Source organism: Astyanax mexicanus, chromosome 15, assembly GCF_023375975.1.
Source record: "Astyanax mexicanus isolate ESR-SI-001 chromosome 15, AstMex3_surface, whole genome shotgun sequence".
NCBI lineage: Eukaryota > Metazoa > Chordata > Actinopteri > Characiformes > Acestrorhamphidae > Astyanax > Astyanax mexicanus.
Genome location: NC_064422.1, coordinates 18,382,733 through 18,407,296, shown reverse-complemented (window position 1 = coordinate 18,407,296; position 24,564 = coordinate 18,382,733). Strand labels below are relative to the sequence as shown.

General features: G+C 38.3%; 1 protein-coding gene across 3 annotated transcripts in view; it reads left to right on the top strand.

Annotated features, from left to right (window-relative positions):
• LOC103043993 (C-terminal-binding protein 2) overlaps nucleotides 1–19,423 on the top strand; it is a 126,087-nt gene extending 106,664 nt beyond the window's left edge. For all 3 annotated transcript variants that reach the window (XM_022666037.2, XM_022666038.2, XM_022666039.2), the window contains 8 exons: nucleotides 4,378–4,535; nucleotides 7,957–8,101; nucleotides 8,950–9,156; nucleotides 10,052–10,266; nucleotides 11,861–11,991; nucleotides 13,176–13,303; nucleotides 14,446–14,563; nucleotides 17,010–19,423. In XM_022666037.2, coding sequence (XP_022521758.1) covers nucleotides 4,378–4,535; nucleotides 7,957–8,101; nucleotides 8,950–9,156; nucleotides 10,052–10,266; nucleotides 11,861–11,991; nucleotides 13,176–13,303; nucleotides 14,446–14,563; nucleotides 17,010–17,190 — 1,283 coding nt within the window. In that variant the 3' untranslated portion in view covers nucleotides 17,191–19,423. The remainder of the gene's footprint in view (nucleotides 1–4,377; nucleotides 4,536–7,956; nucleotides 8,102–8,949; nucleotides 9,157–10,051; nucleotides 10,267–11,860; nucleotides 11,992–13,175; nucleotides 13,304–14,445; nucleotides 14,564–17,009) is intronic.
• Nucleotides 19,424–24,564: the final 5,141 nt, after the last annotated feature.

The window sequence follows — 24,564 nt, the reverse complement described above, 5'->3', positions numbered from 1 at the left end:
ATTGGTTAAAAAACTAGGTACTGGACAGAAACTGGGAACACTGGCCTTCATCCAGGAGAGCTAACACCTGCACAGGTGTTGGGTGCTGCGTGTTGGGTGCTGATTTGTTAAACTAGATGCTAGGTTCGTGTAGTTTGCCATCAGCTACTGGAGCCCTAAGAGAGCACAATTGGCCTTGCTCTCTCTAGGAGGGTAGATGGCGCTCTCTCCCCATATCACTCCAAAGGGTGATGTAGATCAGCACAATGCGTCTGTGAGCTGATGTATCAGAACCAAGTCACTGCGCTTTTCTCAGAGTGCACTGTGATAGTACTCGGCAATGCTGCATCAGCAACAGTTAGAAAAGAGGCGATAACTGACGATCACTAGTGATGGGGAAAGAGAGAAAAATTGGGATAAAAGAGATAGTGGGCAGTTACTGGGAACACATCTTCATCCAAAGAGCGCTCACGTGCACAGCAATCTCAGTGTGTTGTTTAGTTGTTTATTTGTATGTATGATAGTACACTGGTGAATATACCAATTGTGCACAGCTGTCGACATGCTGGGGCTTCCCAGTAGGAGAGAGAGATGTTTCCATATTACTGGAGTTAAACACTGTTACAGGCTAATTACTGCAGAATAAAAACAATCCCGGTGCACATCTGTACACACACCTGTACACACTCCTGTACACATACACACCTGTACACACATCTGTACACATACACTAGTACACATACATCTGTACACACACATACACCTGTACACATATCTGTACACATACACACCTGTACATACATCTGTACACATACACACCTGTACATTCATCTGTACACATACATCTGTACACACATATTTGCAACAACAAACAGCTCACTGAGTGTGTGTGTGTGTGGTTGTGTTAAACCCACATCATTACAATTAAAGCTGCACTCGTTTCACTCTGAATGAAACTCAAACAGTAATAGACTCTATCGTTGTCTGTCACTCGTTTTCTCTCATGTTCTTTCTCTCTGTCTTTTGCACTCATTCGCTTAGTCTTGTGGTTTCTGGGTTTCTGTGGAATGATGGGTTAATTTTGGAGTCTGTTTCATCACAGTACTATGTGTGGTGGTGGTATTATGTGTGTTTTATGTTTTATGTGAACTAATTCTAGGGTAGCAGTATGAAGTGAACTGATCCTCGAATGACTATATGGAGTGAACTGATCCTAGAGTACCTTTATACTGTGAACTGATCTTAAAATGACTTTATGAAGTAAACTGATCCTAGAGTGCCTTTATGCTGCGTATTCATCTTAAATTAAATACGGAGTGAAAATGTCCTAGAGTGCCTTCATACTGTACTGTGTGTGTGTGTGTGTGTGTGTGTGTGTGTGTGTGTGTTGCATAGCATTTATTGATTCACTCTGACTTATTCATTGACTTACTGAGTGAAGGGATTTTCTCTCTCTCACTCTCTCTCTCTCTCTCTCTCTCTCTCTCTCTCTCTCTCTCTCTTTCTCTCTCTCTCTGTCTCTCTCTCTCTCCTTTTCTCCCTCCCTTATGAATGAAGTATACTTAAGAGCATGTAAAGTATGTTCAAATTAGGTAAAAAAAAATACTACAAATACATTTTCAATTTAATATGCTTTATCAAAATACACATTAAATATACTTTGTCTGTATTTTCATAAAATGTACTATTGTAAAATGTATTAAACAATATGCTTTAAATGAAACGTTGTGTTGATAGAGAATATATATAGTCTTTAAAGTTGTTCCAAAACAGTACATTCAGTATGTATTTAGGTACATATTAATTATAGTTGAAAGTTTGTATTTTTCATGTTAAGTATACTTTAAAATATATATATGTGACTGCACTTGATTTTGCATCGATTTTGCATCCTGCTGTGATTTTACTGTGACTGTATTGATGTTTAAAAACACAGTATCAATATTTAATTATTAGTTTAGATTTCTTTCACTCAGATTTTATAAACAGTTTTTTTTTCTAAAATTTTCTTTATAGAAAAACAATAAATCACCTTGCGTACAGTATCATAATGTATTGTAACATATTGAAACATAACTCCTGTATTGTGAGACATATCTTATTATCAAGTTATTGCTAGTGCACAGCCCTAGGACTCGAGCAGATATTCTTTTTTTTTTTTTTTTTTTTTTTCGTTTTTAATTATAGTCTGTAGTGTTTGGATATCCAGTGTGAACAGAAAAATAGCTCAACACATGTTTCACTTTATTATTTGATGTAGGACTGCATACTATTTAGTTTTTAGCATTGTAAGTTTAGCTCTTTTGCTGCTATATAACCAAACCAGAGACATACTATATCTACCCTGTTTCATTGATCATTTATTTTACTTTAGTCTTGGAAACATGGAGAGTATTTTAATAAAATAAAAGGACATGTTGGATCATTGTGTACTGTTAAAAAATCCTGTTTCTTTTAATTTTGCAATATATGTTGCAGTAAAATGTACATTGCAGTGGCAGTTTCTTCTAATACTCTTCAGCCATAATCTAATGTTTTATAATGACTGGATGTATGAAACTTCAAGATAAAAAAAATCTCTAAAGAACTTTAGAACCTTTAGAACCTCATTCTGATCATCACCTACACGAGCAGAATCTCCCTGTACTGCACACTGATTGGCTTGTAGAATGTTGTCAGTTCAGGGATATGCCTTTTCAGGTGTTGTACCGAATAAGTCGGCAGAATAAGTGCAACACACTTTCCTCCGATTTATCTTATTACTGTGTAAAAATAAAAGAGTTAATCTACAGTTACAGTAGATACAGGAATCAGTCATGATTGTAATCTGTTGTACCCATATTGCTGAATGGCACACTTGCATGGTAAGGCAAATCTCAGTTTGGCACAACATCGCACACATACTTTTTCTTCTTCTGTTGTTTAATGGGTTAAGATAGACTGCCTCAAATTCCTGGAATTTGATTGAAATTAAATAAAACCCATCCAAAAAGGTGTTTTCACGCTGCAAATGAATGATCATGGTTCAGTTAATCTGGATAAAGACCACCTCTTTTGATCAGACCAAATGTAGTCTAAGGGCGCTTTCACGCGTACCTTCTGTGGATTTGGACTTCAGACTTTTCAGCAGAGGTGGGCGATATGGCCCTAAAATAAAATTACGATATTTCATGAAACTTTTGCGATAACGATACTCTTAACGATATGACAAAACACCATTTTTTTTTTTTTAAAGAATACACTACTGCAGCAAAATGAAACTTGTTATTGCATGTTATTATAACATACAGTATGATATGGCACAGCCCAAACTGAGATATTAAAAAATACAAGAATTTTATCAGAGTTTTTACAGAATGTCATGATACTAATAATGCACTCCAAATATCTCTTCATATATCCAGGATTAAAGTAAAATAAATTATTCTTGACAGATATAATCTGTGTCTAGTAGATATATAATGAGATATGAAAACAGTGTGATTTTTTTCTGTAGCTAAAAACAGCAAAAAAGTAGTACCCTGGTGTGACAATTAGGGGTGGGTGATATGGCACGATATTTCAGGGTATAATATCATTCACAGTATTAAAACAGTTTATGTTTTAATATTGTGATATGATATGGCACACCCCTACTTTTTAGCTTGGTCCAAATCAAAATAGTAGATGTGAAAGGGCCTGCTAACCATGGTCTGGTCCAAAGGACCAGAGTTTGTTCCCACCAAAAGAGGTGCTCTCAGTAAGGATCTATTGATAGGTCCAGTTTCTCTACGGTGTAAAAGCACTTTTCTAAATGGTTCAGATTTTTAGACCAGTTACAGGAAGTTGAGTCATTCTTTAAACAAACTAGAGGGTAAAAAAAATTGGTGTTGTGCTGATTGGTGTTGTCCCCTTGGCGTTCGTACACCAACACTTAGACTGGGAATTAATTTACTAACTATAACAGTAGATTAATCCTTATTTATAAATAGAGATCAAAGGAATCTGAGAATCTTTTACACTCATGTTACTGTGGAGCACATCTGTAAGCGAAGGGGAGTCGGATTCTGCCAGAGAGCTAGAAATCGTCACAACACCCCTTGAAATTAATATTAAGTTTAGAGAAACTTTGCCCATGTAGCTACTTACAACAGGATGCAGTAAAGTTTTTTAGACCGCTCACTCAACTCCAGTGGAACCAAATCTAATCAACCTGATCAAATATATACAACGTAACAAAGACACGTGTTAAAAAAAAAAAAAAACACCCTAAAAGTCTTGATCAAACAAGAAAAGGTGTAAAAGAACTATTACATTTTCTAACTATTGCAGATTCCCCAATCCTCATATCTACCAGTGCCCTGAATTAATGATCTGATTAATAATTTTCTTCCTCTCTTCCTTTCTCTGTCTCTGCAGGTATCAGGCCTCAGATCATGAACGGCCCCTCGTTGCACCCTCGCCCCCTGGTGGCGCTGTTGGACGGCCGCGACTGTACAGTGGAGATGCCCATCCTGAAGGATCTGGCAACCGTGGCGTTCTGCGACGCTCAGTCCACACAGGAGATTCACGAAAAGGTACACTCACACTAAGCACTAAGATAAAGACAATTATGATAATTGAATTAAAGATCCTCATTAGTCAGTGTAATGTTTATCAGATTAATTCATCTGACTGTTTGAGGCTAAATTTAAACATAGGAAATTTGGTGTAAACTAAATAGTTTAATAGTTTTTTTTTTTCATTTAGTACAGTAGTACAGTTTTGTATTATGCTATTTACAGCCTGAATTTAAGGACAAATAAATAAATTAATTAATAGTTACCCAATTATTTGATGTGTTCTTGTAATAGAAGTGGATGGATTGTACCCTCAGATATACCACTGTACTACAATGCTATATCTAGGAAGCTAAAGATAAAGCTATAGATTGGTTCTTTTAGTTAAAGGTTGGTTCTTTTAGTTGACAGCTGGGGCTTTATCTATAAACTGACACTATGCTGAGCATTTTAAGTGAAAGCTCAAGTTTTACACCCAATTTTATTTTATTTTTTTATTTATCCTCAAACAGCCCCCCAAAAAAACAACAAAAAAAAAACAGAACTATTAAAAGTTGCACTGATCCTTTACTTAATATAGTTATAAAGTTAATTTGTTGTTTTGTTTTGTTTTTTTTAAATAAAGAAAAAAAAAATTGCACCTTAAGGCACACTATAAATGAACGTCTATTTTCTTGTGTATTTTCTGGTAATACATAAGTTGCACAGGATTATAAGGCACATTATGGGACACTGTTACGTTAACTAAAGCTAAGCTAAATAAACATAACTGTAATTCTTTAAAAAAAACACTTTTTTTCAAAGTGTTTGGCACTGGATGTTAATCTACACAGATTTCTCTCCTGAAAACTGTTTATTTGGGTGAGTAAAGTGCTTCTGTTTATTTACAGTAAGCTTAGATTCCCGAGTTTCTCCAGCACTAGGATTGGACATTAGCATTAGTGGCTAATCGCTAGCGCTTAGCATGGTTAGTGGGTAATGCTAATTCTGCTCCAGGAGGGCTAGTCAGGGTTAGCAGCAGGCTACAGACGAATGATACTCACCTCTGAATGGCAAAAGAGCTAGCGCTAAGCAACTAATGCTAATGCTACTCCAGCCCTGATTCTGGAGAACTAAACTAAAACTCCTGTATAACTATGTACTTCAGCAAAGTGATTTTACTGCTCCTTACAACCTGACTGGTAAATATCACACATAAGGCACAGCGGATTATAAGACGCACTGATGATTTTTGGCAAAATTAAAGGATTTTAAGTATGCCTTATAGTGCGAAAAATACAGTAACCATGTCTATTGCCCAGAGAAGACTAGAGTTCTGAGGATTTGATTTCACTGAGCAAACATATTGGATAGAACACAATTGTATTATTACACTATTAAATTGTGTATACATGAATTAGATAGTTTTCTGTTTACAAATTACAAATAGTATTTTATTTTTATTTATTTATTTATTTATTTATTTGGGATTTAAATATTTTTTATATTGCAGTTCCAGTGTCTGAATATTCCTCTTCCTCTTTATTGCTCTTTAACAGTAATGTATAAATATATAAATTACAGCTATTATATTTTCATTATATTATTGGCATGAAATGCAATTATTTCTGGAACAATATATTGCCCCCACTCAATGCTGGGGGGATTTATATCCCTCTAGACCATCACTGTTGTGAACCACTGGTCTGTGGCATCACTCAGAGAACCGGTACTGCAGCAGGTTTATTTGTAAGAGTGTAAATGCTGATTGTTTCTTTGCTCTCTGAAGTGATTTTAATACAAGAGCGTCTGCTCCTCCTCTGATGGAGGGCGGCTCGGTCTGGCGCGTGGTGCTGTAATTATCTAGCTATAGCGTTAGCATCAGCAGCGCTGTGTTATTGCTCAAAATGCAGTCAGACGCAGGGTCATCGGGAGCGAATGGAGGACAAAGAGATGCTAACTGCTAACCGCTAACTGTTAACTGCACTGATGCTGTTGATATCAGGACCCTGTCCTCGTCTCCGTGTTATTAAACCGTCCCAAATTAAACCAGGCCGTCATAAAGAGGCGTGAGGATGGAGCAAGGGCGAGATAGAGAGATAGAAAGAGAGAGATAGGGATGATGGGATGGAGCAGGCGAGCGAGACGCGAGAGTAATATTTACCAGAGTAATAGCTGCTGGATTTAGATTGGAAAATATGGATAGGTGGGGTGTGTCTGTTTCTGTGTGTGTGTTTTATTAGGCTGCTGATTTTATGAAGGGCTAAATGTCCTCACACTGATGGGCCAACATGGTAATGGTGATATGGGCAACAACTGTGTGCTGGTATCATTAAAATTTGACCGTAACACATAAACAATTAAAAACTTAGAATTAGAATTCTTAGATGGTGTGTCCTTCTGATGTGAAGGACACACCATTCACATCAGAAACCCGTCAAACTTCACTGGAAAGAGAGTTGTGTGTAAAAAAAATAAATAAATAAAAAATACATCTGCTGGAGTTTTTTGCAGTGCATTTGGAAAGCAACAGTAGTGACTGAGGGTTATGATTTATATGATGATGATGATGATATTATTGTGCCTCTCGCAAAATATGCATGTATTAATATGTATTATTTTAATATAATACTAATATATTATTAATATATTACTTTTTTAAGTAGTTGACTAGGAACTATGAAAACTATTAAATTTACTCGGCCAATGAGATCCAGCGGCTCCCAGTGGTGTACATTGACATCGCATTTGGTTTGTATGCGCTGCATCTTTGCTAGGTTACCTGTATGTGGTGGAGTAAAACATGGAGAGCTTTGGTTACAGTGCATTATCAGCTAATAATGTCACTCATAAAACGCCTTTCAGCCAATCACATTGTCAGAACTAACTGTGGTATAATTGTGATTAATCACAGTAATTTATACAGTTCCAGACAAACGTTAAGACACAGCCCTCTCACTGAATGTTTTTTCTTACTTTTATTTATTCTCTACAATGTAGATTAATATTGAAATCCCCAAAACTATGAAGGGAACCTTATGCAATTATTAAGTATATAAAAATATGTTTTTTTTTACTTTAGATTCTTCAAAGTAGCTCCTTTTGCTTTGATTCCAACTTTATCCACTATTGGCTGATTCTTTCAGTCAACTTCATAAGGTAGAAGCTGGAATGGTACTCCAACTGCTTTAAAGGAGTTCTAGAGGTGCTGATCCCTTCTTCACTGCTTTTCCTTCACTCTTGTGTCAGGTGTTTGTGAAGGCCAAACACTTTTTTTGTAGTTTCTAGTACAAATAAAGAGCAAATATTAATGAGAACATATGTTCAAATGTATATACAAACATACTTACAAAATTGGAAAGTTGGTTAAGCTGCTGGGATGATGGAAGGCCTGTAAAAAAAAATCAGCTGTAATAACCAGTTCTGTGTGGTTCTAAGTGTGTGGGGTCTGTGTTTGCAGGTGCTGAATGAAGCAGTCGGAGCCATGATGTATCACACCATCACCCTGACCCGGGAAGACCTGGAGAAGTTCAAAGCCCTACGTATCATCATCCGCATCGGCAGCGGCTACGACAACATCGACATCAAAGCAGCAGGAGAACTCGGTACGACTTCTCACTGTCTGCACTTATCAGAAAAGACCTTCTACTAAATTCTGTTAGAAAGCATTGCTGTAGGGATTTGATTAGATTTAGTGAGGTCAGGAAGTTGGATGATCACCACCCTACCTTATCCCAAACTCCTCAAATCCATCCCATCCAAAAGAACTTAACGAAACTCCATCATTTCAGAGATCACAGTTCCACTGCTCCAGGGCGTTATGCCCCTCTAGCCCACATCTGGCAGTAGAGTTTAGGGTACCAGTAGGTTTATGTTTGTTTATCTGCTTTAGAGAGTTCTATTCTTATGGCAGTTCTTCTCTACAGCGACTATAAACAAGCTGTGTGGGTACAGCTGTTCCAAAATAAAAATTCAAATTCTAATCTAATTTCTCAACAGATACAACACAGAACAAATAGAGTAGCGTAAAAAAATGACTAACGCTGCATATATAAACCCCATTTTATAGAGAGCTTGTTCATGTGGGCTTCCATTTATTATGAAGTTAAAGATAAATCTATAAATCTCCAAAAACTCTTTAGACTGCAGGAGTGCCTTTTTATTGCTTCCTATAAAGTGAAGCATATTAGTTGTCTAGAATTTTAAATCCTGCCACATAATAATAGTAAAAACTGCCACATTTTATTATTTAAAACGACATTATAGTGACACATGAACACATGAACATTGTGGAGCAACCCCACACTGTATGTAATGTATTACAGTCTGTCAGATTGAGTGTGTGAATTATATCAACATTATAGGGCATTGTAGAGCGCCCCCTACCTTTGCATAATAATTGGCTTTGTTGCTTGTTCTCTAATTCATAACTGTGTGTGTGTTTGTGTTACAGGTATTGCAGTGTGTAATATTCCATCAGCGGCGGTGGAGGAGACGGCGGACTCAACACTGTGTCACATCCTGAACCTGTACCGCCGGAACACATGGCTGTACCAGGCTCTCCGGGAGGGCACGCGGGTCCAGAGCGTGGAGCAAATCAGAGAGGTGGCATCAGGAGCCGCAAGGATCAGAGGAGAAACACTCGGACTGATTGGCTTCGGTCAGAACATACAGATACACACACACACACACACACACATACAAACAGGGGTACTGGTTAATTTTAGTAACAGCCTCTACTCTTCTGTCTTTACACTAGTGATTGACCAATATGGGTTTTTTCATGGCCAATGCCGATATTTAGACATCAGTAGTGGCCAATGGCTGATCTGTAAAGCTGCACACACACACTCGCGCCTGCACACACGAACACTCGCATGGGCGAAGGGGGATGAGAGAGGGATGAAAGACAGAGAGAGGAGGTAATGCAGAATCTAAAAGCCACTAAAGTTTATTTCCTAACTCGCGCTGCCTCTGGATTCCTGGGAGAGTTAGCCTTAGCCAGCGCGTCCGACTGGACATACTAAATAATGCTGGGTATCTAGGAGATACGTTCTGTCATTACTAGCCCAACACAAACCATAGGCTTAATATGACTGGTTGTGGTTTGCACTTATTGTTTGCACTATATAAGACCTAGAAAAGTTTTATTTTTATTTTTTATTCTTATTCTTATTTCTATTTCTTATAAAATCTATGTGTAAGAGAAACCAGTCTGTTAAGTTTGTGTTATATGATTTTGTCAAATAAAACTCACAAAAAAAACATTGATTTAACACAGTGATTTAACTTTTGTATAATCTCCCAAATGTAAATTATTATAATTGTAGTATTATTTTGTTAGCAGTGTTTGTGCACGCTGTGGGTCTTTGGTGAAATTATTAATATTTACTCCTCCCCTATTCCCATCATTATAATATAAATGTACACATATTCATTATACATTTGAAATATTAATTTTCCTTCCATGCATTCACACAGTATAAGTAAAGAAATAATGTATAATAAAAGTGAGGGCAACATTGTAATTGCTTGTGTTATGTTGTGGATGTCAGGGCGGTCCGGGCAGGCGGTGGCGGTCCGGGCGAAGGTGTTCGGGTTCAACGTGCTGTTCTATGACCCGTACCTGCAGGACGGGCTGGAGCGCTCGCTCGGCGTACAGAGGGTTTACACCCTGCAGGACCTGCTGTACCAGAGCGACTGCGTGTCCCTACACTGCAACCTAAACGAACACAACCACCACCTGATCAACGACTTTACCATAAAACAGGTATACTCACACATTTACACACATCAGTGTGCATTAATAATGTTAATGAATCCAAATGAATACATTTGGTATTAATCAGGTTAAAATGTAAGTATAAAAGCAGTTAATATTTGATGTTTTTCCAGTTTAAGCATGTTAATAAATTCACATTAATGATAAGTTCATTAATGTTAATTTGTTTACATGCTTAAAATGATAACAAATTAACTGTTCTAATCTCAAATATTAATATTTAACCATTAATGAAGTCACTTAGTGGAAATTAATAAAGCAAATGAATAAGTACTGTAAAAGTGAGTAAAGACTTATGCTGTGAGCTAGGCTTACCATATTTTTCAGACTATAAGGGCATTTAATTTAAAATCTTTTCGCCATGTGTATTAATTCTGGTTGTGCTTTCTTATTTAAAATGAAATTTTATGGGGCACACGGCACTCAAAAGTGTTTGTTTGTTTTGTTTTTTTAAAGAAAAAGAGTTTTGGTTACTTAGACGCCACCCACACAAGGTTTCTCTATCTCTCTTTCTCTCTCTCTCTCTCTCTCTATGTCTCTCTCTCTCTGCGTAAGTGTGTGTATGTGTGTGTGTGTGTGTGTGTGTGTGTGTGTGTGTGTGTGTGAGAGAGAGAGAGAGAGAGAGAGAGAGAGAGAGAGAGGGAGAGAGAGAGAGAGAGAGAGAGAGAGATTCTGTATCTTAAGCTCAGTAAATCTGGAAACAAATTCACTCCTTTGCTCTGTCAAATACAATTAGCACCAGCCCACGGGTACAGCTAACACACACACTCAGAGCACAGCAGGGAGCCGTGTGTGTGTGTGTGTGTGTGTGTGTGTGTGTGTGTGTGTGTGTGTGTGTGTGTCTCTTAGTCTGGGAGAGAAAGCCAGTGATGTGGAATCCTTCTTTCAGCTGCTAGCCTGCACTGCCCCCTATAGGTGATGGAGAAGAACTGCATTATTAATATTATTCATTATAGTCTCTTGCAGGGAGGGGTATTTAGATACATCATGTTTTCATTTTGTTTCATTTGTTTTCGTTTATTAAATAAAAAGGCGTCCTGTGACTTTTGACTCTCCTGGTATATTAAAATCTCGTTATCTAGTATCTAGGCAGTAGGTGTTTATTTACTGAGTAAAAACAAATTTTAGGAGAAAAACTAATAAAATCCAAATAAAATGTGAGTCTTTTCACCACTGTGTTAATTAAAATATTTCTACATCTCTCCTCGTGGAAATACTTCTCGTCATATCAGCACCTGTAGCTCAGTGGATGGTTGGAAATGCCCGCATCTGTGTACGTTGTGAGGAGTTATCTTGTGAGTGAGGCAGAACACTGGCCAGCATGCTCTTGGCAAGGCCAGGTGAATTAAGGTAGTTGGAACTGGGCATTATATTTCTGCAATTGCACAGGTATTTAATATTCCTAGATCAACAGGGTCAGGATCGTACCAGGAATACATCACAGAAGGCATTACCTTCCACAGTGGACAGCTTCCAAATGCCATGAGACATGATACTAGTTTCTGATCAATGACCTTTGACATGTTGGTGAATATTTATGCAGTGCTGAAGTAAAAAGGTGTGTAAAATTGTGTGTGTGTAGATGCGGCAGGGGGCGTTCCTGGTGAACACAGCTCGAGGAGGGCTGGTGGATGAGAAGGCGTTGGCTCAGGCTCTGAAGGAGGGAAGAATACGTGGAGCTGCGCTCGACGTCCACGAGACAGAACCTTTCAGGTTGGTTTTACACTCGCTTACACGTACACACAAGTTCAGAACATAGCACCCGAAAAAAACTTTGTGACCCAAAAAAATTGGGACCCGAAAAAACTTTGTCTCCAAAAATTTTCATACCCGAAAAAATTTTGTCACCAAAAAAAATTGGGACCCGAAAAAACTTGGTCTCCAAACATTTTGGTACCCGAAAAGATTTTTTCACCAACAAATTTGGTACCCGAAAAACTTCGTCTCCAAAAATTTTCGGACCCAAAAAATTTTTGTCACCAAAAAAATTTGGGACCCGAAAAAACTTCAAAAATGTTGGTATCCGAAATGTTTCTAAGGGCATTTTCACACCTGTGGTTGGTTTCTATGGTCCGGATCAGTTGATGATGTCATTTACTTTATGTCATTAAGCGTTTTCTCCCTGTGTTTGGTTTAGTTTCACACAGGCACAAACCTAAACACAGCAAAATGCGCACCAATAAACCACGCGAGCACACACTCTCCTCTGATTGGTCAGAGCTGTCTAACACAGGAGCAAGAAAGTAAATATAGCGAGAAGATTCTGTGTTTCAGGGCTTTCAAGCACAGTGTTTTTACAGTGAACGCAGCACAGACCGGGCGTGTAAACAGCATGGACCGCAGAGAGAGCGTTTGTTTATAGCTGTGGTAATTAGTGATATATGGCTAAAATATCAGATTAAACTGTGTCTTGTCAGCAGTTTAGCTCAAATACATGCAATATATATGATAGCTGGGTCAGATTGAGACCGGATCACATTCTCACCACAAGCAAACCGCTCCAGAGTTTGTCTCTATTTGATTGTTTTGATCCGCACCCGAATGCAATTACTGCTTTCACACCTACTTAGTTTAACCGCATTAGGGGACTAAAATGAACCAGAGCCCGTTTTAACCAGACCAAATAATGCTGGTATGAAAACGCCCTAAAACAGCTCTGACTCCACAAGATCTCTGAAGGTCTTCTGTGGTATCTGTGGAGCCTAGAACTCATGTACTTGTTTCACCTTTTTTTGTCACATAAATAATTTATAATAAATAATTTATAAATTAGCATTAAAACAAACTCTGCTCTGGAATTTTTGTTTTCAGTAGTAATTTCCGCCAATTATACATTATATATATATAATTATACATTATAGTGTATTGTGTTATAACATGTGTGTTTGTGTGTGTAGTTTTGCGCAGGGTCCTCTGAAGGATGCCCCTAATCTGATCTGTACACCACACACAGCCTGGTACAGCGAGCAGGCGTCTCTGGAGATGAGAGAAGCAGCAGCTACAGAGATCCGCAGAGCTATCACTGGTATACACACACACACACACACTCTCTCTCTCACACTAGGGTTGCAATGGTATGAGATTTTCACTAGATGATTTTATGACTGAAATTTCAACTACTTTTAATTACTTCAGTAGTCACAGCCTGATATGCATTCACTGGATGGCTGCTATGCAGTTAAACTGGTAGTTCATTTTTTTCTGTAAAATAGTGTATTTTAGCTGTTTTCCTGAGCAGGATTATTTAGTGATAGTTGTTTATTGTTAGATAGAGTAAGCTTTGGTATTTGCTGTGACATGTACATTATATGCAGGTCTGCAGATGGTTATTCTGAACCTGTGTTATAAAGTCTAGAATAGCGGGTTAGCCCCGATGCTAACAGCCAGACTCATTTGATTACAAATAAATAAATAAATAAAAACCAATGCTATCGGACACAGCAGCTGGCCTTTACAATGTGTTTGTTGCTACGCTAACAACTGGCCTGCAAGCTGATGTGCAAACTGTTTTTCTAAGCTAGATTACTCACTGATAGTTCATGATTGGTTGATAATAAGCAAAACCAGTTACCACTCAAGCTTTAACTCTCACATACACTTTGTTCCAAATTATAATTATATTTTCTCAGATTTTCCTGACAGTCAGTACAATTTCCAAGTCATGACTCCTTGAGTATATATCCAATTTTATTGAACAAACCTCCCAATGATAACTGTTTTTTTTTTTTCAAATTTAAAATTTAAAATGCACTGTTCACAAATCTCTTCACAGTATAATGATCACACTTATACACAGTTTTTGTGAAATATCTAATGTTTTCATAACTTTTCCATGCTTTTTATAGCAGCAGAGAGATATTTTTTTCTTTCCCATATTGCTGAAAACCTGTGGCCTGCATAATAATGTAAAATTGTTATTACTGTTATTATTGGGAGGTTTGTTCAATAAAATTGGATTCCTACTTAACGACTCCTGACTTAAGAAATTAAACTTGCACAATAATTTTCAATGCGTTGTTGAATGCTCCCCACTTACTATTTATTATTTTATTAAGAATATATTAATAAAATATATTTTTTAAAATTATATTAATACTTTTAGACACTTTGAGTAATAGACAATAATAAACCTGTTTCTCTCTCTCTTTTTCTCTCTGTCTCTCATAGGCCGGATCCCGGACAGTCTAAGAAACTGTGTGAATAAGGAGTTTTTTGTTACGACAGCAGCCTGGGGCGTGATGGACCAGCCAGGTGTTCACCCCGAGCTTAATGGTGCCGCCTACAGGTAAACCACTTCTAAACAACATCCACCCACAAACTCTCTAACCTCCACGGAAACATGCGTAACCTTGGCTGCCGCTTTTCTTTTGCATAACATTTTCATCTCAGCATGATGTTTTACAGCTGTGTTTATTATAACTCTGTGTTTATCGTTATAATTATTGTAAGTCTGTGTTTTAATGCTTGTTTGTTGTGCATCACCTCATTCCCTCAATGTTAGAGATTTGTTCAGTCCCAGAATTGCCACAGTCTTTTTTTTTTTTTTTTACATATGTACAGGCTCCAGTTCTGATATTTAAAGGGACAGTATGTACTAAATGACATCAAGAATTCAAAACACTGGAGAGAGTTGTGTGCCCCACCTCCTCCTTCCTTACAAAACAGGAAGCTTAGGCAGGGTTGCCAGGTTGAGGTTTTTGTAAACCTGCATAAATGAGCGCAAAATTAGAATTAGAAAGTTAGAATTATAGCAATGAAAGCATATTAACTGAGAACATACAGAAGAGTGGTTCTCAAAATTCTTTAGTTGGAGACCCTCTTTATGAATTGTTAGGGCCACTGCATCCCCCCCATGGCCCCCAGTCCCTACCCGTTCCCTACCAGTTGATAGCTCTGCATCCGTCTTGTAGTCCTCCTGGGCTCTAGGCTCTCTCAATTTATGAAACCATTTGGTCAAATGATTGTGAAATCCAATTTTTAGCCAGTATGCAGAAAACCTTAGCAACCACATTACCAACAACTTACATCTTATTAACCAACAAGCAGCTTTTACAAATACAATGAATAAATAACAGATAAAGTATAACAACACATTAGCGATCAACTAGCAACTCCTTAGGAACCAGTATTTATACTACTACAACACCTTAGCAACCACCAATGTAAATTTAGGGGTCTATTATTAAGTATATGAATATATATATATATATATATATATATATATATATATATATACTGTGTATATATATATATATATATATATATATATATATATATATATATATATATATATATAATGTTTCGAAGAAGCTGTAACTGTAATCCACAATAAGATCAGTGACCCAGACCCAACCCCCCCCCACCTCTGATTCTCTCTCTCAGCCAAGTGAACCAGACCATGCAGGCCATCACTACTGGTGCCCACCCTGACAAAATCAATGCCTAAATCAGCAGCAGGTAAATACTGTTAAACACGGTCAAACTGTCCACTTAGACCCCTCTCACTGTCGATCACACTCTCTCTGACCCTTCCTTATCTTCCTCTAGAGCTATACACCAAACAATAATGTGTGTATAGGTTTATTTAACCCTATACAGAGTTATAGACCTATCACTAATAATCCCATAGAGCTATATTCCAGGTACCATATACATTATTGTATTATATATAATACTCAGCTTTCCGTTTTCCTTTTATTATTTATCATTTCTTCATGTCTATCTGCTCTTTGTTCTGCATGTCTGCTTTGATTTCTTTGTCTGTGGAGGCACTTTGATGTTATATACAGTCGATTCCCATTAAAAAACTTGCCCACAGAATTGAGCAGAATTCCTTAGAGGTTAGCCAACAGCAGTTTAGCTCCACACATTCATCCTACAGAAAGTTTGCTCCACCCGTTCATCCTACAGCAAACCGCTTAGCCCCACCTGTTCATCAATCAGCACTTTAGCTCCACCCATTCATCCTACAGCACTTGGTTTCGCCACGGCAATTCATTATTCAACTTTTTAGTCCCATCAATTTATCCTGCAGCTTTCTGTTTAGCCCCATCCATTCATCATACAGCAATGTAGCTCCACCCATTCATCCTAAAGCTTTCTGTTTAGCCCCACCCATTAGTATAACAGCAGTTTAGCCCCACCCATTCATCCTTAAGCAATCTGTACATTCAGCATGTTAGCTCCACCCATTTATCCTACAGCACTTTGTTTCAACCCAGCCATTCATGAATCAGCAGTTTAGTCACACCAATTTATCCTACTGCTCTCCGTTTAGCCCCACCCATTCATCACACAGCACTTTAGCTCCACCCATTTATCCTACAGCCCTTTGTTTTGCCCCACTCATTCATCATACAGTACTTTACAAAGAGTCTAAAAGCGGAGAGAGTGCACATTTCTAGCGCAGAAAAACGGGCCAAAGAATCTAAAAGCTACAGCAGTGTTGCTCCACCCATTCATCCTAAAGCCCTCCCTTTAGCCACACCCATTAATAATACAGCAGTTTAGCCCCAGCCATTTATCCTTCAGCAGTGTAGCCCCGCCCATTCACCCTAAAATTTAGCCACACCCATTTAGCCTACAGCAATTGTGTAGCCCCACCCATTTAACCTACAGCAATCAGTGTAGCCCCAGCCATTCAGCTTACAGAAGTTTAGCCCCGCCCATTTAGACTACTTATATGTTCCACTCTGAACATCTCTAATTTTGATGGATCTTTGTTTGTTTAGGTTTCCACCAGGCATGGTTGGGGTGGCGCCGGGGGGTCTCCCAGGAGCGCTAGAGGGCATGGTGCCGGGTGGGGTCCCTGTACCCCACACACTACCATCGGGAACACACCCCTCCCAAGCCCCCTCCCCCAACCAACCATCCAAACATGGAGAGAGCAGAGAACACCTCACCGAGCAATAGCATCTCACACACACACACACACTTACACACATACATATAGGGTCTAATACACATATCTACACACTCATGTAGCACACACACACACACACACACACATCCATAGACAAGTGCACAACCACACACCCACACATCTATACAAACGCACAAACTTACAAACACTTACTGGCAGCCGAATATCCTAGCATCCTTCCAATGAAATCAACAACCTTCTGGGACCAAGAGACTATGATACACACATCTGCATACACACACACACACACACATCTACACACACACACACATCTGCATACACACACACTGCAGCTCATCTCTCGGGACTGCTTCAAAGAAAACTTTATACTCAACTTTTGTCTTTTTTTCCTTTTACTTTATTTTAAAATGTAGTGGTGGGAAATGGGTGTGGCCGGGACATGTTTGGAAGAAACAAAGCCCCACCCCCAACCCACGCCGCATTGGACGACCCGTTTGTCCATCCTCAAGTGCGAGAGCTCTGAGAAACTCAAACTCAAATATGACTTGATATCTCAACTCGATTACTGGATTACCACCCCTCTTTTTCCCCAAAGCCACCCCCCCTTCATAAACCACACCCACTTTCTCCTTAGTTCTCTGTTAGTTTGAAGTGTTTTGTTTTTTGTTTGTTTGAATTTTTTTTTTTTTTTTACTCTAATTCTTATTTTAGGCCCTTTTTCTTCAGAGTGACCGAATGAAATGAAGTGAGACGTGGTTATAAACATATCTATATTATATATATATATATATATTTATCGGACGAGGAAAAAAAATGGAGGACAACACAGATGACGAATCAGCGATCGATCCTGACCACACCCATCCACTTATCCATCCATTTATCCATTTAACCCGTCGAATCTGGCTAAGGAGTGAACGCCCAGGCTGGAGGTTAACATGGGGTGTGTGGTGGCCAAATATTGACCAAAAAAAAAACTTAACCTGGAAATATCCACAGCCTGACCGTATCGCACCAGCTCTCGGACAGAGTGAAGACGTGATGGTCGGATGCTCTTCCTGATCAGCAGTACCGCAGTACTTCTGAACTGTTCTGGACTCTTCAGTTAACCCTGAAGATACGAAGCAGACAGCTCTGGAGATCCTCCTCGTGTTGTGATGCTCCATCAGAAGATTTCCAAAGCTTTTTCTTCATTAATGGACTCGTTAGTGGGGCGTCTTTAAGTGCTTAGTGTGCAGCAAATCAGCCGGGAATTGACCTGTTGACCTTCACAACGATTCCAGGACTGTTAAATCAACTTCCATTGAATTTTTGAACAAAAAAACAAGGACATTTCTTCAGTTCTGCTGGACGTTGGTTTGTTTCACCCACTGTTTTTTTTTTTTTTTGCTTTGTTTTTTTAGTGCTTGTTTTCAGACACATTTTAGTTTTTTGTTTTATTTTAGTCCTTTTTTTCCTTTGTTTTTTTTTTTGTCTTTTTTTTTAGTTTGTTAATTCAGATTGTTGTGGGTTGTTTGTTGATTTTTTTCCACCGTTGGACATGAGAACGAAGAACAGGAAAGGGTTAAAGTGTTAAATGCTAACTTCATTCCACAATGACTCAGGAAAAAAAAAACACACTTTTTTGCAGACAATGTTTTCTTTTTCTTTTTTTCCCTGAAATTTTGTGTGCGAAAAAAAAAAAACATGGAAAAAAAATGTTTTAAAGAAAAAAAGTAAAGATGAATTGAGGTAGTCTGACTGTTTACTCTCCTCCTCTTCCTCATCCCTTCCTACTCCTCTTCCTCTCTTCCCCATTGTGGTATTTTTATAATGCAGACATCACAGTTTTGGGTGTTTGGATAAAAAAAATAAGAATATTAAGAGTTTTTGCAGTCCTGGTAGATTTGTATGGCCTAGCTGATCGTTCCTCCTCCTCCCGTAGTCTGATGTAATTCTCCAGCCTTTCTTTTACTCCTTCCTTCCTTTCTCTCTCTCTCTCTCTTTCTCACTCTCTGCTCTTTCTCTGTTCTGTTCTGTTGTTTGTTGGGGTGATGATGAAGGTCAGGGTTCTGAGAGACAGCAGCAGCAGCAGAACTGCCGTTAGAGCGACGCTAGTGCAGAACCGGTCACCGGTCAACAGTATGACTCTTATTTTGTTTGTTTGTTTGTTTCTTGGTTTTGTTTTTGTTTGTTTTTAGCGTGAGTATTTGTATTTGTTTCTTGTACAAGGTGAACATTTAGCAGTCAGTGCAGTTCAAAATAAAAGATTCAGTTCTGAAATCCTGTGTGCTCATTTCATCTGGTTTATTTATTCAAAGGGTATTTAATCATTTATTATGAGGAATATTTTTTTTAAGTGATAAACAAACACAAGGTATTGCATAAGTGTGAAATGGAATGAAAATGATACATGGTTTTCAAAAATTTTATCAAATAAAAATTTAAAAAAGGTGCAAAAGTATTCAACCTAAAACCTCTAAATAAAATCCAGTGCAGTCAACTGCTTTTAGAAGTCACTTAATCAGTTAATAGAATCCAGCTGTGTGTAATTTAGTCTCAGTATAAATACAGCTGTTCTGTATCGACCTCAGTGGTTTGTTAGAGACGACTAGTGAACAAACAGCATCACCAAGGACAAAGGAACTCACATGACAGGTCAAAAATAAAGTTGTAAAGAAGAAGTTTATAGCAGGGTTAAGTTACTAAAAACATACCCCAAGTTTTCAGCATCCCAAGGATCAATATCCATCATCCAAAAATAGAAAAAGTATTCTACAACTGCTTCTATAAATCTACCAAGACATGGCCAAAGTCCACCTAAACTAAAAGACCAAGCAAGGAGAGCACCAGTCAGAAAAGCAGCCAAGAGGCCCATGGTCAATCTGGAGGAGTTGCAGAAATCCACAGCTCAGGTGGGAGAATCTGTATACAGGACAACTATCATAAGTCATGCTCTCCACAAATATGGCCTTTATGGAAGATAGTCGACAAGAAATCCACTGTTTAAAGAAACAAATGGATTCTTCTTTGCAGTTGCAGCAAACATGTGGAAGAAGTTGCTGTGGTCAGATGAGACCAGTGTTGCTCTTGAACTGCTCATCACCCTGAACACACCATCCCCACTGTGAAACATGGTGGTGGCAGCATCATGCTGTGAGGATGCTTTTCTTTAGCAGGGACAGAGAAGCTGAAAAGCTGGTCAGAGTTAATAGGAAGATGCATGGAGTTAACACACATACAGGGGAATTCTGTAAAAAAAAACCTGTTGAAGGCAACAACAGACTTGAGACTGGGAAGGAGTTTCACCTTCCAACAAGACAATGACCCTAAACATACAGCGCTACAGAGCTACAGTGGAATGGTTTAGATCAGAGAATATTATATTGAATGAAGAATATTAGAATGGCACAGTCTTAAATCGGATTGAGCTTCTGTGGCAAGACATGAAAATTGCTGGTCACAGACACCCTCCATCCAATTTGGCAGAGCTTGAGCTGATTTATAAAGAAGAATGGGGTAAAAATCTCAGTCTCTAGATGTGAAAGCTGGTGGAGACAAACCCCAAAGCAATTACAGCTGTAATTGCAGCGAGTGGTGGCTCTACTAAGTATTAAGATATACTTTTCAGATATTTATTATCATTTTCATTCCACTTCACACTTATGCAGTACTTTGTGCACTTTGTTTCACTTAAAATCTCAAAAAATAGTAGTTCAAGGGATGAATACTATTGCAAGCCACTGTATTTCTATAATTACAGACTTCTTCAATGGGCAGGACCCAACAGGACCACCACAGAGCAGGTAATAGTTGGGCGGTGGGTTCAGCATTCTCAGCAGTGCAGCAACACTGACATGGTGGTGGATTAGTGTGTTTGTATATGTTGTGCAGCCATTAATAAATTAGGTACAGCAGTGCTGAGTTTTTAAACACTTTAGTCTTGGGCAGCATCTTGTGGGCACTGACGAAGGACTAGAGGATGACCAACACAAACTGGAGCAACAGATGAGCTTCTACAACAGGGGTGTCTAAACTTTTCTTGTTGGGGGCCAGAAGGAGAAATAAATGTGCAGTCACTGGCCACAGACTATATAATAAAACAAATAATGAAATATACCACTCATAATAATATATTTTCTTGAGTACTATCATTTACACATCATTTTACTTCTACTATTTTTGACTGTATTGTGTAAACTAAGATTTTTCAAACTGATGTTTCATTTCATTATGTTTTCCTAAACGCTCAGGAACATTAATGTAGGCAGGGTTGCCAGATCCAACAAAAATATCCAGCCCAAAGTCAGTCTAAAACCCGCCCTTCAGAAGCTTAAACTTGCCCAAAATGTATGTCTATCACTTGTTTGAAGCAAATGGCAAAACAACTATGAGTGTAAGTACTATGACTTAGTATTTTGTTTATTGGGGATTTATTATCAACACTGATATTTATATTAAATTAATAATATTGTAACATTAGTGTTTTATTAGTTCTTTTCATAACAGTTTTATATACCAGTCAAAATATTTAATAGTAACACAATTAGAAAATAAACCTGACTTTTGCCTGACTGTTCTTGTCCCGCCTGAACTCCCTCCTCTCCTCTTTTAACATCTTTAACATTTTTCATCATTTTTCACCCACCCTGAATTTTTGCCCAGACTGGATTTTCAAACAAGCCCAATTTGGCGGAAAAAAACGCAAACCTGGCAACTGTTTTTAGATTGGGTTTATGTGGTAGCGACACCTAGCCTTTAAACTTTAAATCTCATCTCGCCTGTAATAAACACAAACGGCCACAAGGCGGTGCATCAGACTGCTAATCCCCTCAGAAACTAATGGTTGAATCCTAAATTTTTTTAACTAAATCGTAAGGGATAAGGGAACGTTCCAGATCTGTTTCAAAATCGTATAAAGAAAGTCGACCATAATATTAGAACCACTGCCAATAATGAGGTGAAGTGAAACACTCATTATCGGGGTGGAATCTATTTAGGTAGCAAGGGAACAGTCAATTATTTAAGTTGAAGTGTTAGAGCAGAAAAAAACAAACAAGAAGAACCAAACTGTGATGTTTTAGACTACTGGGTCAGAACATCTTCAGACCATCAGGCAGATCTTGTGGGATGTTCCTGCAATGCAGTGGACAGTATCTACCAAAAGTGTCCAAGAAAACAAAACCAGTGACCAGTCTGACAACTCAGCTACACATTGTAATCCACACGACTAATCTGTTCCAACACTTCTTCCTAAGTGTAAAACCGCCTTCTTACAATACCGCAGAATCAGGAGTAAAGCTGTCTTTTCTCTGCTGTGGTGTGCCGGGGAGGAAGCATAAAGAAGAGGGACGAGACAAGCTTCTGGACGAGCTGGTCAGGCGTGCGGGGTCCGTGGTTATGGTGGCAGAGAGGAGGACACTGCACAACTTCTCTCCATCTTGGATGATGATGGTCACCCACTGCATTCCACCATCATGGATAATAGGAGCAGTTTCAGTGGCACGTTCTTGTCACAGAGCGGCTCTACAGACAGACTCAGGAGATCCTTTGTTCCGAGAGCCACCAGACTCTTCGACTCCTCCCAGTGGAGCCGGAAGAGAGAAGACAAGTCTCATATGCTTTTTTAAATCACAGCCTATTTTTGTTTGTACTGTAATCATACTTTGTAACATGTACATCTACACCCGGGGACTCTACTGACATTTTACTGTACATCCTGTATATTCACACCTGTGGACACTACACTACTCACTTAACTTAGTAGATTTTTTTTTTGATATGTTAAGTAAAGAAATATAAAATGTTTATGTCTTCAAACTTATACATAATAATTGAAGAATATATTTTGCTTATGTAAATTAATTGAGATTATCTAATTGTGATTAATTTCAATACCCTACATTGGTTAAATTAGAATTATACTGATAGAACAACTGTGTTGTGTGAAAAAAAATCAATAAATATAGTATATATAAAGAATTTATAAAAAAAATCCTGCAAAAATAAACTTCAAGAAACTCAAAAAACATACAAATAAATCAGCAAAAAAAGGGAAAAGTGGACCTAACCTACCCAGGGCCTAAGTACGGAGAGGAGCCCATGAAAATCCTGATCATTTTTCTCTCATGTTCCTTGTGTACTGGCGTGGATAGGGGCCCACTGACACCGACAGTGTACAGGACCCTCAATTTGCTGATACACCCCTGCTCCTCTCTCCCTGGCTCCTCCCCCCTCGTGCTTCTCTCCCGTGTGTTTGAATCGTTTCCCACCCATTTTCATTTTCCAACTGTTTCCGTTTCACCCGTTTTCGAACCCACTTGCTTTGAGATCTACTGTTCTGCAAGCTTTTTCATCAACCTTCTGGGCTGGAGAGCAGCTTGTCTGTAGCACTCCACATGGGCGTGGTAGAGGGGGAAAAGACTCTCCAGGGCCAGAGAAGAAGAGGGGCTCATGAAAAATCCTAACTTTTTATTTTATTTTATTTTTTTTTTATGCTCACGTTTCTTGTGTACTGGCCTGGATAGAAGCCCACTGACATTAAGAGTGTACAGGGCCCAGAATTTGCTGCTACACCCCTGCCTCTCTGTATATGGCAACACTATAATCCTATTTTCAGCGGCTGTTTTTGGGAGGGCCAATTAGATCCAATTAGCTCAACATTTAATTTTTTTTTTTTTTTTCCTATAGAGAACGTCAGACCTTATCTAAATAAAATCTAGATATTCCAAAATCAGATTAGATTTCTTTTTTTTTTTTTTTTTTTTTTTTTGCTGTGCAGACTACAAACATCTAATCTGGATAATCTGGAAACAGGTATGTGCAGGCAGTCTGAACACAGTCTTTGACTGCATTCACCTCATCAGACTTAAGTGATTCAAATCTGACTTTCTGCCTCAGTGTTGCATAAACCTGATTTATTCAGGGCTGTGTGGACTTTGCAAATCCAGTCTTTTCAAATCTGATTCAAGTCACTTTTAATCCGATTTATAGGCGCGTAACAGGAATGTGAACGGTCAGATCACGAAACCTATTTAATATGTCTATTTTTCTGTATGCATGTGCTTTGTGCCAGATCATCTTCCCCATATTCCACCACAGTTTTCTCTCACTTTTATAGAACATGACAAAAAAAGTAATGAGACACAAAACTGGTTCCTGTCCAATGACGTGCATATCAGCAGTGTACATTATCACTTTTACACCACAAATGTGAATCTGTCGGTTGTTCTTTATATTGTTTCAGAATATGATGGTGAATATACCAGTAGAAATGCCCGAAAATTACTTAAAATAAAATAGTTTTACCTTGTCTTCCACTGAAAGTAGAAAAAAAAAATAATGTTTTTGGTTTGTTAAAAAAACCTTAAGAAAGTGAACTCGGCAGTACAGGATGTAACAGAGAGAGTCGGACACTGGGAGAA